We start from the raw sequence: 14,242 nt of genomic DNA on the forward strand, positions 1-14,242 counted from the left end.
GGTGCCAGGGGGGATACAGCAGCTTCTCAGCCCCACCACTCTGGGGCACCTGTAACCAGTGGCTTCCTGCAGGCTCTGGGGGAGGTTCTGCCCTGGAGCAAGAGCCAGGACAAGTCTCAGGCTGCTCAGCTTGCCTAACTGCTCAGACCAATTCCCCATATTCCCCACTGGATGATCTTGGCTTTGGTCGTGGTCCCGTTTACTGTTTCTGAAAGCCATGTCAGCCACCCAGGATGGAAACAGAGTACCACATCTAAAAACACCTCACGGAGCTCAATTGAATCATACCATTCTGTGTGATTCTGAATTCTAATGGCTTTTTACTTTTTTAGGGTGGCTTAAAAGAACCTGCTCTTTCACAGATCTAATTCTCTCTATGTGAACATTTGGATTTCCCCCCCCCCCAACCCCTAATAAGTAATCAAATAATCTCAGTGAACTTTGTTTCATCCAGCTTTCAGCAGGGAACATACTCCTGCCCTCAAGGGAACCCAGGATATGTATTTATTGGATTTTTTGTTTCAAATCATTATTTAATCAAGATGAGGGGGAAGCAGAAATGAAACACTCATATTCCAGACTGTAATTCCAAGTGCAATCCCAGACCAAGAGGCAGCACAGTCTAATAGGTTACAAAAATACAGTCACTGCTCATCTTCCAATTAAACTGAACAGCTCCATTTACTGTGCCATAAACAGCCCCGGGGCAAGAGATGACAATGCTCAAAGTTGTCTCAGCCATGTGGGGACAGCAGTGTGGCACAGCCTCACTCAGAGCTGCAGGATTCCTTCCGTGGGTCTTTTTTTCTCTTGTTTTGCAACTCACTTCAAAGCAGAGTTAATTTCTCTTTCAGAGAGGCATAACGTCTGCTTTTCTCTCTTTTTCTAGGCACTGTGCTAATGAAAACGGAGTAAAACACTTGTGTCGGTGACCCCGGTGAGCCCTGGCCAACATCTGCCAGAGCCGCCGGCACAGAGCCAGCACCTGCTGGGGCTTCTGGGGATGGGGCTCTGTGCCTGCCCTGGGGCTCCTCCACCTGCCAGAGCTGGGGGGAAATGGCCTCACCTCTGCCGAGAACCTACCCCAGCTGAAAAGCCAATTTCTGATTGAGTACAAAAACCAGAAATTCTGTAGGAATTCGGTATAACCCCTTTTTGCACAGTTATGAGTCCCTGACTCAAGGAGCACTGAGTGGGAAAATCCCCCTTTTTTTGGCAAAATGGGGAGTTCAGGGTGAGGCTTTCTGTACCACAAGGGCTAAGCTGAGTCCCAGAGCAGGGAGGCAGTGACACAGCTGTCCCTGCAAGCCCTGAGCTTGGGTTATTTGGGGCTGGATGGTGACACTGCTGAGCAGCCTGGCTCACCAATACATTGCTGGGGTAAACTCCAAAGAATGCCAAGCAAAGGTTTGTTTCTTTTCAAGGATCTTTTTAGCTTGCTGGGGTGCTGGCATTTTATCCCCACCTCAGCTTGAGCCAGGCTGGTACTGCTTTGGAGCAAGGGTTTGTCTTCCACCACCTCTTTTTGGTACCTGGTGCACAGCCCAGCCCTTCAATGGATACAGGCAACGATCCTTTCCCCCCAGGGGCTGCTCCCATTTCTGAGCTGTGAATTTGTCACACAGTAACCAGGGCTGGGAGGGGAAAACAGGAAAAGAAAAAAGAGTACAACTTCCATATTTATAGGTTTTGCCTTTCTGCTCTTGAAGGGCCCTGTCTGCTGTCAAAAACATGCTGCCTCGCACTCAAAAGAATAGTTTTTCCTATGTAAGCCAAAACCCAAGTTAGAAAACAGCAGCAGCAAGCCAATATGCAGGTCTGCCATAAGGTTTCCTCAGCCTTCCAACACACTCTGTCCGAGTCCCTGCACAGCATTTCCCCCATTCTACCTTCCTGCAGACACGAGCACAAAGACAAACAGCATCATTTGGACCAGCTGTACCCCACTGAGCTTCACTGGAAATCTGGCTCAAGCCTGTGATAATTTGTGGCATCACAAATGAGTTACAGTGAAAGCAAAGGAGCTGGCAAGGAAAGTGTATGCACGGTGCAGTTATCTTCATCAGCAACAACAAAGGCAATTAGATCCGTGCCCTGCAGGTATTTATATTGCACAGCTAAAGGAAAGCACAGTGGCACAGTCATCCATCTGTGTCGGTGTGGAATAAAGTGCCTGCAGCTGGGCAGGGGTATTCTGTACAGAAATAAATGCTGCACATTACCCACAGCTTCTCTGTGCCTGCTGAGGCACAGACCCACAATCCTGCTCTCTACAGGTGCCTCTTGCGGCTGCATGGGATTAAAGGAGAGGGAGAAGCCTGGAAATTCGCTGCCATAAAGAGAAGTAGCAGGGAACTTTGAGGTGTTTCTGCATGTGTACATGCATGTGTGGGTGCATCAGCTTTTGCATAAAGAGGGAAGGAAGCAGCAAGGTAGATGCATAGGCAGGACATTTTCTGTGCTTTATCCCCCAGCAGTTCCAGGTAGATCTAGTCAGAAACTGTGGTTGTTTCACTACAAAGGAATGAAGGCTAATAGGGTGAGGAGGATAGCAGAATTTACCAAAAAGTACTTCAAATTTTCAGAAGCAAAACAGTGTAGAATAAAAAACATCTTAAAAAGCAAAACCTTTGTTTTGGAAGTGCTATAGCATGATCTCATATTTCCCTGTATCTCTGTGTATTTTTCCCTGATCCTCCTTGGACAGTCCCTTTCCTTTGGAGATATGACAGTGCTTCTCCCCAGGTAAGGATGGTTTGGTCTGGAAGCCCTCGCCAGATGGAAGAATAGGGAATGTAACATACCAACTCTCACAGAGGACTGAAACATGCCATTTTTGAATCCTAATTCTGATTTTTTTCCACAAAATCTTCTATTCTCCAACATTTTCATTTCAGGCTGCTCTCAAAGTCTGACAGAATGAAGCTTATTAATAGAGCAACCATTTAACTCATGAAAAGAAAAGGCTTCAAAGGGTTGTGTATAGTCATTAATAAATGAGACTAAAGGTTCTCATTCCATTTTTCCCTTGCCAGTTTTGAGTACATGATATTTAATGACCTTATTCAGCAAAATTTCAGGGGCAGCTCTTAACCAGGGGCTTCAATTTGAACAAGTACTTAAATGTGCTCTTGAATGGTGTCCCAAGAGAATGTACTTCTTTTGGGGACAGGAGGACAGTAGTGGCTTTCATGAGTCATTATGCCTTTTAGTCATTAAAATATTTGCCTAAGTTATTAACCCTTACTAGAAAGAACACAGGAGTATCCTGATGACTTTTACTTTGCATCCACCCCCTGCATCTGGAACTATCAAGCTCTTGTCTTTCCTTCCCTGCAGCTTTTCCATTTGCTTCACTCATTTACCTTGAGTGAAGCAAATGGGAAAACGAGTGCAGGATGCTTGAGTTTAGCTCATTTTAAAGCTTTTAAAAATTTAAATTAGAGTTTACTCTTTCTCAGGAAACAGAACAGCTGGCAATTGGCCTCACAGGACTTAGGAAGCCTGGCTTCCGAGAGAGGAAACCTAGCACTAATTAAAAACTAGGCTTGGGCTCAAAAGCATTTATGAAAAATACGCTGCTTGAACTAAACAACACCCTGGTGACATGATGCAGTCTTTGGCTGGCTGGTTTTTTTGGGGGGGAGGAGCTCTGAACTCAGCAACACCCCCAGTTCATGACAATGAGCTTCATACCTTGTTTTTCTTCCTCTGCGTGTGCGTGCACACATCAGCGTGTGGTGTGAGGTTCTGCTCTCCACGCTGCCTTATAAGGCTTTACAAGCAGTGACTCACATGGCCCCACACGCTCTATAACGAGAGCAAATATGCATATCTATAATGTTGAGAGACAGCTTGTGCCTGTCTGTACCCACGTACAATCCCTGGGTATTTTGATCGGCACGCTGTCTGTGTGGGTGAGTGGGTAGAGTCTCTCCTCTTGCTGGCACCATCTCTCTCCTATCTGATGTAGCTCCTGCGTGTGGCTGAGCTATTTCCAACTGATGACTGGGCCTAAAGGAGAAAACAACTTTGGGGCTTGGAGGACTCTGTAGTCAAAACACCTCTAGCATTACACATCCACATGTGTGACTATCAGATCCTGCACTACTTCCAGTCCCATGTAGCAATTTCTCTCTCCAGAGTGCCTGATACCAACACCACAGTCAGGGCATCACAGCTCTGCTTTACTGCTGCCAGGAACAAAGGGGAAGCATGCCACAGAAAAGGAAGATTGATACCAATCTCTATTTAATATTTCTCTCCATCTCTTGCTCTCTCAATTCATGTATTATATCATCTCTTTCTGTGTATATGGAAAAACATCCCAAGGCACTGAGCCTGATTTTACCCTCAGATGCACATGCAGTTCCCATTAACATCAATGAGGGCTGCTCATAACTTCCAAATTTGGCCCCTGGGCTTGTCAGTCCAGAGGAACAGTGATCCTAGAAGGATCCTGATAGTCAGAAAACATCCCATGCCAATAATCATCAGCTCATTAAATGTAAATGTTCCTTCTGTATATGTTTGATACCCTTTTCCAGCCTGAAGGACTAAACTTTTGGATGTAGAGACCAGTGAAATAAGTTCACATCCAGCTGAGCAAAGACTGCATAAGAAACTCTTCCCTTTAAAATATCATTTCTGGAGGCCACTTTTTTTTTTTTTTTTTTTTTTTTTTTTTTTTTTTTTTTTTAATGTCCTCAATTTATTATTCATAGGCTAAAGACTTTGCAAGTTTTCCCCCTCTCCAGCCCCACCCTTGGTGTGAAAGTGCTGAAGGAAGGAATGACTTTACATACAGTGGAAAACAGCTCCATGAATTAATAATACAGTTTAACCAAGTTTGTCTAACATCACTATAATTGAGTTATAAAAATTTCATATCAGAGTTCTTGCCCAGATTCCTCTGGCTAGTTCAAGCAAAGAAGGACAGTGTGTAATACTTACTACTTCCTTAGAAGACAGGAAGCTGTAGAGTGGGAGGGTTTGGCTGGCTTTTTGGCTGGCCTGAACCTCTGCAGAGGAGCTTCTCTTTGCCGTGATCTTTGAATGGTGGCAGGAGCGTCGTCGCCGTGTTTTACGCCCTTCCTCTCGGGACCTGGCTCTGTGCCTCCAGGAGACAGGAACAGCCAAAATGTTATTCCTTAGGATTGCAGTAGTGCCCATTCCCAGCTCCACACCAACCCTTGGCAGGTCTGTGCTAGGACTCTGCGTATGGGAGAATGTCCTTCCACATGACTGCTCTGTGGAGTCATGAGGGAGAGAAAAGGGATGTTTTGCTTTTCTACTTTAAAAGAAAAATAATAACTTTGCATCCAGGCTTTGGACCTTAACCTCAAATTTCAGCTCCAATGCATGATTTTATGGTGGCTCAAGGCAAGCCATGACCTTCCTGCACCATAGAATATTCTTTTGGTGACACACCTCCAAGAGAAAACACGCTCTGCTCTTGCATGAGCGCCCCTCCAATTACTGATTGCATTCCTCCCCCCACTGATCCTCAGCTTTTCATAAGAAAATTCCCAGTACTTAGAAGGAGTGAAGTAGGAGAGTGGGGGTGGGCTGTTCAAGTGCTTTCAGAGAACATGAAAAATGAAATTATTATGTGTATAAATCACTTGCTGTTGCAGCAATGCTGGGTCTAGCACCAGCATCCACTTAGCCGGCCCCAGGACGCATCTGTCATCCAGAGGAGAGATTTTAATCAGGTCAAAGACAATGATTATATATTGCCACGGGCAAATATATTTCCATTGCTAAGACCATGTTTTAGGGTTTCCTGGGACATCAGCAGAACAGAGCCCTTGGGCTGGGGAAGGGACGCTAGACTGGAATCAGCTGTCATGGGCTGATCGTCAGCCATAGGAATTAGAAGTGACTGTCAGATCAAAAAGCTGCAGCCACTGCTTCTTGAGGCAAAACCCTTCCATGGCTGGGACCACAAACAGCTCAGCCCCCAGTGTGTGATACTTGCTGCTACCAGAGTGGGAAGTGCACAGAGAGCCTGCAGGTCACACAGGCTGTGGCAGCCACATCCGTGAGCCCAGCAGGCAGTGCTGAGGACACTGAGCTTGGGAGCAGCGCCGTTACCTGCTCCGGCAGCTGGGGGAGTGGGAGTCGGAGCTCTCTGAGCGAGAGTGGCAGCGACGATGCCGATGGGATTTCCGGGTGCGCCCACGAGAGCTTTAAGAAGCATAGAGAAAACCAGCATTAGGTTAGCAAGTGGGGGGATGCAAGAGCCAGCAGCTGAAGGCTGAGGTCGATAATGTTCAAATCAGAAGGGAGCTATGCCTTTTAAACCAAAGAGATTGGTGTATGAAACATGGCACATCTCAAAGCATGAGAAATTCTCCGTCCTTTCATTGCTGAAGTGACATCTTCCTGAGATCTCTGCTTGCATTTTACACACAAGCTATTAGGTTGGCTCTGTAGCATGCTGGGGGAAGATTTGTGGACAAGTATGTGGGAGTGCAGCAGCCAGTACCAATCCTTTCAAGTCTTTAAAGAGCCATGTGCTTGCCTCTCATCCTGCAGCCTACCCTGTAATAGCCAGGCAACTGCCCAAGACCTTCCTGTTGCTGAGCCTTGGGGGAAGCACCATCTCTGTGTGCAACCCATCACAAACCTGCAGCCCTGTCCCTAGTCCTTGTTAAAAAGCAGGTACAGAAGGACAAGCTCCAAGTAATAGAGTACACTCAGTAGCAGCCAGCCTTCCCCACCCTCTCCAGGTGGGAGCATTTAGCCAGTCCTGTGGGCAGCTCTCGTGGTTGCTGCACAAAGTACAGCTCTCCCAAGCACAGCCTGCCTTGTGCACAGTTCCTGCTTGAGGGACAGGAACATTTCCCTGGCTTCTGACAGGTGCCCAGTCACTGCTGCTGCCTTTTCTGAGAGGACCTGAGGACAGTCCTCAGCAAACTGTGGGAAGGGGACAGAGGACCAGTGCCCTGCTGCAGTTCCTTTGCAGCACCAGGCTGTTTCTCATGGATTACCTGGCCCTGTTACCTAAGGGCTATAGTTGTCCATGCCAACAGCTGAAGTCCTGCGTGCAGAGAGCAGGGTGACATGGGTGACAGGCTAGCTGCCAGCTTCTGTGCCCTGTCCCTCCCATCTTTGTTCACTACAGCAGTTAATTTAGATCTGGAAGTGTTTCCATCTGCTCAGGCTGGCATGGCTGTGCCAGCAGGCAAAGCTAACTGTGGGTGAGCTGGTGGGAACAGCCTGACTTCATGGCCACACAACACAGGCTCTGACAGCACAAATACAACTTGCTTGGACAGCATTTAGCAACTTGCTGGTATAAAAACTCAGCAAATAATTGCTTGAGAACAGCATCTCCTTTAAGACAAAAGGGCAACCTCCAGGGCAATTCCTTCAACTCTGCTTGGCTGTTTTCTTTGATGCTTTTCACACCCAATGATTCTATTTTTCTTAAACTTCGCATTTTGGGATCCTCCTTTCTTATTTCCATACAGCTGAAATCAGCAACAGTGGTATGTTTCACTCATATCATGGATTTGTGTGAAAATCCCCATGTTTGCCTTTCACCCCCTGCACCAGTCCTTCCAATTTGTCTTCCCTTCCTGCAGAAGGGAAAACTGGTCCTGTGTGATTTAGATAACCAGTCGCTTGATGCAAAGATAAGTCAAAGCAGTGTGATTATACAAAAATCCTCTTGGGATCCATCTGATCCATGCCTGGGAGCAAAAGATTTGCAGAAACTGGGAGTGGCTGAGCTCTGATTTGCCATCAGAAAGATGAGACTAAAATGCCTTGGCTGGTTTATCCCCAAAGAGCAATTCCAGCAGCTCTAGTTCCCTGAGGTCAGGGCACCCCAGCAGGACATGGATCTTAGCTTTAACTGCACTGTTAGGGTACTGCTGTGTTAGGCTGGGGAGATCCCTCCTTTTACAGATAACCTAGGAAGCCTCTCTTTTACCACCAAGGTTTCTAGGTGCAGGGCAGCCCACTTTGAGGGGAAACTGAGCTGAAACTGTGCCACTTAACATGCAGAAATCTTCGTGAAAAGGAGACTGGCTTTCTGCATGCAATGGAGAGTATCCCAAGGCCCAGCAAAACTGACTGGGGGGTCAGCGCCCAAGGTTCAGCCTCAGGACTGTTACCTTGCTCTGAAAGCAGGTCAGAAGCCATGAGCTGCAGTTCCCAGAAGACAGAGAACAAAGGGAAAAACAGAGGCAGCTTACAGTCCTTCCAGTCCTGAGGAACAGTCCTTCCTTCCTGTCCTGAGGAACCCCATGTTATACCATACCCCTCGATTAAGTGCCCCACAGGACAAGGATTGTGCTCTGCTAACACTCCAGCAGAACCTCAACAGCAGATTTTTGCAAACTCTGTCCCCTCCAAACAATCCCTTCTCTTCCCCTTGACCCCATTCAGATCCTTGGCTGTATTGTACCTCATGGGTAGGTCCTAATGCAACCTCCTAGAGCAGCAAACCAGGAGCTGCTGAGGCCCTTCCCAGTAAGGGTGTGCCAGCCTGCCTTTTGGCAGGTCAGTGTTCAGCTGCCCCCACCAGAAAAGCTGAAGCCTTTTCCTCTGGACTGGTGGACAAGACTCTGCACATCCGTGCAAGATACACAAAGTACAGAAAGAGGTGTCATATAAGAAAGGCAGAGGAAAGATCTCCAGCCTCTACAAACCCTTTTTCCATTCCAGCAAAACCAGAATTGCCGGTTTTAGCTTCAAAATAAATCTGAGAAATGCTTAGAGCTGTGCCGCAGTTGTTAGCTCCAGGGGCCCCACCACATCAAGCCCCACACTGTGCAGGCAGGGCAGAGAACACCATGAACCACTACTTACTGTTTTTTGTGTTTTCTTTCTTCCTTTCTCTTACTTTTGGGGCTTGAAGAACTAAATAAGAAATGGCTAATTAATTCGGAGATTTCTGTTCCGATAAAAAGCTGCACAATCACACATCAACGTTACAGCTCAGTTGCCCAAGAGCATGCAGTAAAAAATGAAAGGGATTCATGATTGTCACAGCACAGGGGGTCAGTGCCTGCTGGCAAATCTGCTTCATGGGCTTGGCCAAAACCCTCAAAGGGATCAGCCAACTTGGTGACTTTGCCTTTTTCCATAGAGAAAATGAGTACTTCTTGATCATGTATACACACATACTGGAATCAGAAGAGCTCTTCCAGTCCACACCTGGGGAGTCACTGACCCCAGACCCACATGGAATGGGGGGACCCAAGGGGATTCCACAAAGAAACACAGAAAAAATGTCTTCTGCCCCCATTCAGTGAACATTAACCTTGAAGAGACCATTAAACTCTTGTTTCTAATGGACCACCCATACTTGCTCAGTTCTTACCTGTGCCTTCTCTTCTTTGATGATAACCTGCAAGACACAAATATGTACATTGAATACAGGGTCTCACAAAATTGGAAATTTGAGTCCAAGACAATACATTTAGGCTCAGACTGAGCACTGAGAGAAGACCTCATGCAGCACCTGGGCAGAATGGTCCCTCCTCTCCTTTAGCCAGCTGGTGAGGGAGCAGCTGAGAAATGCTGGTGTGGCAGAAGGGACCGGCACACCCTACAAGTAACTGAGAACATGGTCCTCAGGATAGCAAGTCTTTAGAGAGATCAGATACATCCCCCATCTCTGGTGGGTCCTTTTTCTCTGCTACTGCCTCCAGTTTTGCACTGCATGTAGAGGTGGGTCCATTCCCTGGTGTTCTGCATGAAAGGCCAAATAGCAGTCAAGGGAAATATCCTCTCTGTGTAACTCCAGAGCAGTCTCACAGCCAAACCAGCACTCTTGCCTCCTGGAGCACCTCTGGGATGACATAGGAGACACCTCTCTCATCGCTGGTGGCATGGAGGACATGTCCCTGCAGCAAGGCCTGGCCCCAGTGCACTGCACACCCCACTGTCTCTCCTCTCAGCTTGGAACACAACATCCTGCAGAAGACATGGCCTGAAGTCCTGCTTGGAGGGGCTGTGAGATTGCCTCTCTCAAAGTCACTTGGGGTCTGTAGCTGAAATGCTACCCGGTGTCTGGAAACAACCTCCACTGGTCACTAATCCTGAATGGTTCTTATCATGCTGTCTTATGAGACCAGCTCCAGCTTATCCTTGGCTTGCAGGGGCATAAATGGCTACCAAAGGTTCAAAGCCAGAGTCTCTGACCCAGGACTTCCATCAGGAGATGGCACCCACAAAACAGCATAAGAATTCCTCCTTGGGAAGAAAGTGTTTTAAAGGAGTCCCTATATCCTTGTCTCTCCTTCTCCCTTGTTCTTCTTTTGAGATTCAAGCTCAACTTTTCACCCTGTTATCCACTTTTGGTAGCTTCTCTCTTTGGTTCAATATATTATAAATACATGAGCCTTCTTAGGGAGATGGAATCCACTGTTCTCATCAAATATTGGTTTAACAGCTGAGAGAAAACAGTGCAATATTTGCAGTTTTAAAATTTAATCATGCTCTTTGAATTAAAAATGGACTTCAGAAGGGGAAGGTGGAAACAGTCACTAGGGCTGGAAGAGAAGAGTGGGATGTGGGTGTGTGGAGCTGGTCTGAGCCTTTTTCTGGTCCTGACACTCTCTGCAGGCTGGGGAGGAAGAGATGGGGACCAGCACAAGCCCTGAGCACTGATCCCATTGGCATTCCAGAGGATGGACACATGTGAATAGGATAGTAAGGACAGCAGGCTGAGGCTCCGCAGACCTCACAGTGATGTGACTTGCCCACCTCTGTGTCCTCACACCCCAACAGTTCATGTTTCTCTGTTTGCACTGGGTGGACACCCCATTCCATGCCCTCCTAGTCCAGAGGGACTCCAGCTATGCCTCCCTTTGGCTGGCCAGTGCTCACAGATCCTCATACCTCTCTGCCCACTGGGACCAACAGCTGCCCAAGGCAGCAGTGTCTTCCACCCCTTCTCCAAACCCCCAATAGCCATTGCCAGCAGGGAATTACATTTTCAAAGAAAAAAATACCTGTTTCTTTTTCGCTTCTTGGAGCTTTTCTTCTTCTTCTTCTTCACAGGTGAAGGGCTGTAGGAGGGAGACCTGAGGGGGGCAGAGGGGCATTAGGGACCACAGGGCTGCTCACAGCCATGCTGGCCACCCCAACACTCACCCCACCACCAGCGGCATCTCCAGGGCAGAGCGTGACTGGGGGCTCCTGGTAGGAGCAGAATGGGCCCAGGGATGAGCTTCAACCCAGCTCTGCTGCCCTGAGGGGAGGGTGAGAAGATGGTGGCACCTCCCTGGGCTGTGGAACCCCCAGGCCCTCACACCTCCATCTTACACAGCCCCTTTTCCCTCACACCCAGCTGAGAGCTGCCATCCCCTCCTGCCCCACACACCGTCATGGCCACGCTCACATCCTTCACCAACCCTTTTCCCTCACACCAAGGGCTGCCCTGCCCGTCCCCTCATGCTGCCATAGGTCCCTCATGACGCTCTTCCCTCACACCCAGCCAAGGGCTGTCCTGCCCATCCCCTCACGCTGCCATGGCTCCCTCATGACCCTTTTCCCTCAGACCCAGCCAAAGGCTGCCCTGTCAGCCCCCTCACACCGCCATGGCTCCCTCATAATGCTCTTCCCTCACACCCAGCCAAGGGCTGCCCTATCAGTCCCCTCACACTGCCATGGCTCCCTCATGACCCTTTTCCCTCACACCCAGACAAGGGCAGCCCTGCCCGTCCCCTCATGACGCTCTTCCCTCACACCCAGCCAAGGGCAGCCCTGCCCGTCTCCTCACACCGCCATGGCTCCCTCATAACGCTCTTCCTTTACACCCAGCCAAAGACTGCCCTATCAGCCCCCTCACACCGCCATGGCTCCCTCATGCTCTTCCCTCACACCCAGCCAAGGGCTGCCCTATCAGTCCCCTCATGCCACCATGGCTCCCTCATGACGCTCTTCCCTCACACCCAGCCAAGGGCTGTCCTGCCCGTCCCCTCACGCCACCATGGCTCCCTCACCTCCTTCGCTTCTTGCGGCTAGATTTCTTTTTCTTCTTCTTCCCCCGAGCTGGCAGTGGCCGCTCCCCATCGCACGAAGGGCTGAAGATTGGGGACAAGATCAAATAAACATTAAAAATAATAAAAATAAACCCTGAATGGGCTCACCTGGGACTCTGGCATCCCCGCCTCAGGGACGTGGGGCAGCAAGGTCAGTGTTCGTGGTGGGCCAAGGGTGTGGGTGTTGCCTCATTACCCTCTAACGAATTATTTAGTCACAGTTTAAACAAACTGTCTAATAGAGATATAACAAGACAGCTCCACCACTAATGTGGAGCAATGCTGATTATTTAAAACATGTTTGCTGAGGTTAATGACTCCAAAACAGATTTATAGGTTTTGTTGCTCTTTGTAAATATGCTTTAAATAATTAATTGGCATTTAATTTGCATACAGTAATTATTGCAACCAGATGCATCTAACTATAATAAAGACTTGACATGTGTTAAGTAGCAATTGATTAGAAATATATATATATTTATTGAGACACTATGGTAATTTAAGGAGATATGCATCTCTTATACAGTTGTTAAGCCTTGAAAATAAACCCTCCTGCAAATTAATTTCTTCTTTAAACACATCATGCTGAATTGTGTTATATTTCAATGAAAAGCAAATACCGTGGTTAATTAATTCAGAGCATTGGGCTGAAAAAAATAACAGATACTCTGTGGCTACTCATTAACTAAAGCAAATGCTTGTAAAGACAGAGGCAGCTGGTGGCATCCCTAAATCAGCCCAAATCATCCATGTGGATCTCCAAACAGATCCACAGGTCCCTCTGAATCCCCTAATGGATCCAGGATCAAGGTTTGTGGGGGCACAGCGAGCTCCCCAGGGCCTCTGATAAATCACTGAGGGTGCTGGGTTTGTGCCTCAGTTTCCCCACTTCTCATCCTGCCCCTGGGAATAGCCAGGAGCAAGGAATGGGTGGAAGCAGCCCCATGGCCAGAGAATGCTGAGATCTTCACTACATAAACAGGCCAAAAATTGAGCAGTTTTCTGCAGCAAGAACAAACATTATTGCTAATGAAAGTCCTAATGCAGAGCAAACGACACTTTGCAGGGGGACACTCAGATTCCAGCACCCCTCAACACTTGATCATCCAGGGCTTGAATTACCACTGAAATTACACTATCATAAAAACTCAATTGCTTAGTGCTTTTAATACACTTTGGGAAAAAAAATAAAAGCTCTGCAAAATGAAACTGCAGGCTAATGCTTCAGCTGTGAGCTGTGAATAATGAGCAGTTCTGGTGCAGTAAACCCAGTGTGCAAGCACAGCATGGCCCCATGAAGCACCCACATCTTCATCCTCACTGCTCCTCCCAAGGATTTCACGGATCAGCAGCAGCACCACGAGAGGATGTGGCACACCTTGGGCTCAGTGGCCCTTCTACCTCAATGCAGACAGAAATAACGCATTTTCCAGGATGTCTCATTGTCACTAAGCTCAGATACCTGCCCAAAGACACCCAGGGACACAGCTGGGCACTGCCACAGCCACGGGAGAGCAGGGAGCAACATCTGACCATGCAGCCGCGGGCAGTTTCTGCAGAGCCCTTCTCCCTCTCCCCAGATAAAGTCTTTTGTCTTTGATGTGGCAGCTTTCTCCCTTGCACTGATCTGACTTCAATTGTTCCTCCGCGATTATCATCAAAGTCTAATTAAAAGTGTGCTTTAGATTATTGTTGTGGTTGGCCTGAAATCTGAAGATATGAAATGTGCTTTCTTGCTCTTTCTTTCCAGCATCTTTAACTGAACGGAGAGGCTTTAATCCCAGAGATGGTTGAGCAGGCAGGGCTCAGAAACCCCAGCTGCTTCATTTACAACGTTTCATTCATTTTTCTCCTCTCAAGTGGTCAGGGACTAACGACAAGCTGATAACGAGGCTGTGTCCTAATGAAGGCAGCGCTGCTGAGCTGATCTAGCATGGGGAGAGGGGAATTGCTGAGGGCGATTCCCAGCAGAGCTGGTAGTGCAGAGGAGTGCTGGCAGGTCTTGGAAGACTCCGAAGGAGGCTGTAAGAGCAAGCCCTGGAGTAGAAACGAACTGTATGTTTGTCCCTGCAAACTCACACAGGGATTTCATGCGATTGCACACATTTTCTGCGCACACACTAAGCCGTTGAAGACCCCCCCCCCCCAGCTCTCACAGACCCCAGAAGGGCTGAGCAAACATCCACAGACACCTTCCCTGCCAGCCCCGTGTCCCCTGCTGACGGCCCTGGCTCCTA

The 14,242-nt window shown here is 48.1% G+C and overlaps 1 protein-coding gene across 2 annotated transcripts in view; it reads right to left on the reverse strand.

The window, feature by feature from the left end:
- SRRM4 (serine/arginine repetitive matrix 4) overlaps positions 1 to 14,242 on the reverse strand; it is a 46,752-nt gene that overhangs the window by 13,378 nt on the left and 19,132 nt on the right. The window contains exons 3-8 of one of the 2 annotated variants that reach the window (XM_053959756.1): positions 11,967 to 12,047; positions 10,974 to 11,045; positions 9,338 to 9,364; positions 8,824 to 8,874; positions 6,097 to 6,189; positions 4,954 to 5,116 (exon numbers count right to left, since the gene is read on the reverse strand). In XM_053959756.1, coding sequence (XP_053815731.1) covers positions 4,954 to 5,116; positions 6,097 to 6,189; positions 8,824 to 8,874; positions 9,338 to 9,364; positions 10,974 to 11,045; positions 11,967 to 12,047 — 487 coding nt within the window. Of the gene's footprint in view, positions 1 to 4,953; positions 5,117 to 6,096; positions 6,190 to 8,823; positions 8,875 to 9,337; positions 9,365 to 10,973; positions 11,046 to 11,115; positions 11,180 to 11,966; positions 12,048 to 14,242 lie in introns of those variants that run through there. The other variant, XM_053959757.1, reaches the window with a different exon arrangement.

This window comes from Vidua chalybeata, chromosome 18, assembly GCF_026979565.1.
Source record: "Vidua chalybeata isolate OUT-0048 chromosome 18, bVidCha1 merged haplotype, whole genome shotgun sequence".
Lineage (NCBI taxonomy): Eukaryota > Metazoa > Chordata > Aves > Passeriformes > Viduidae > Vidua > Vidua chalybeata.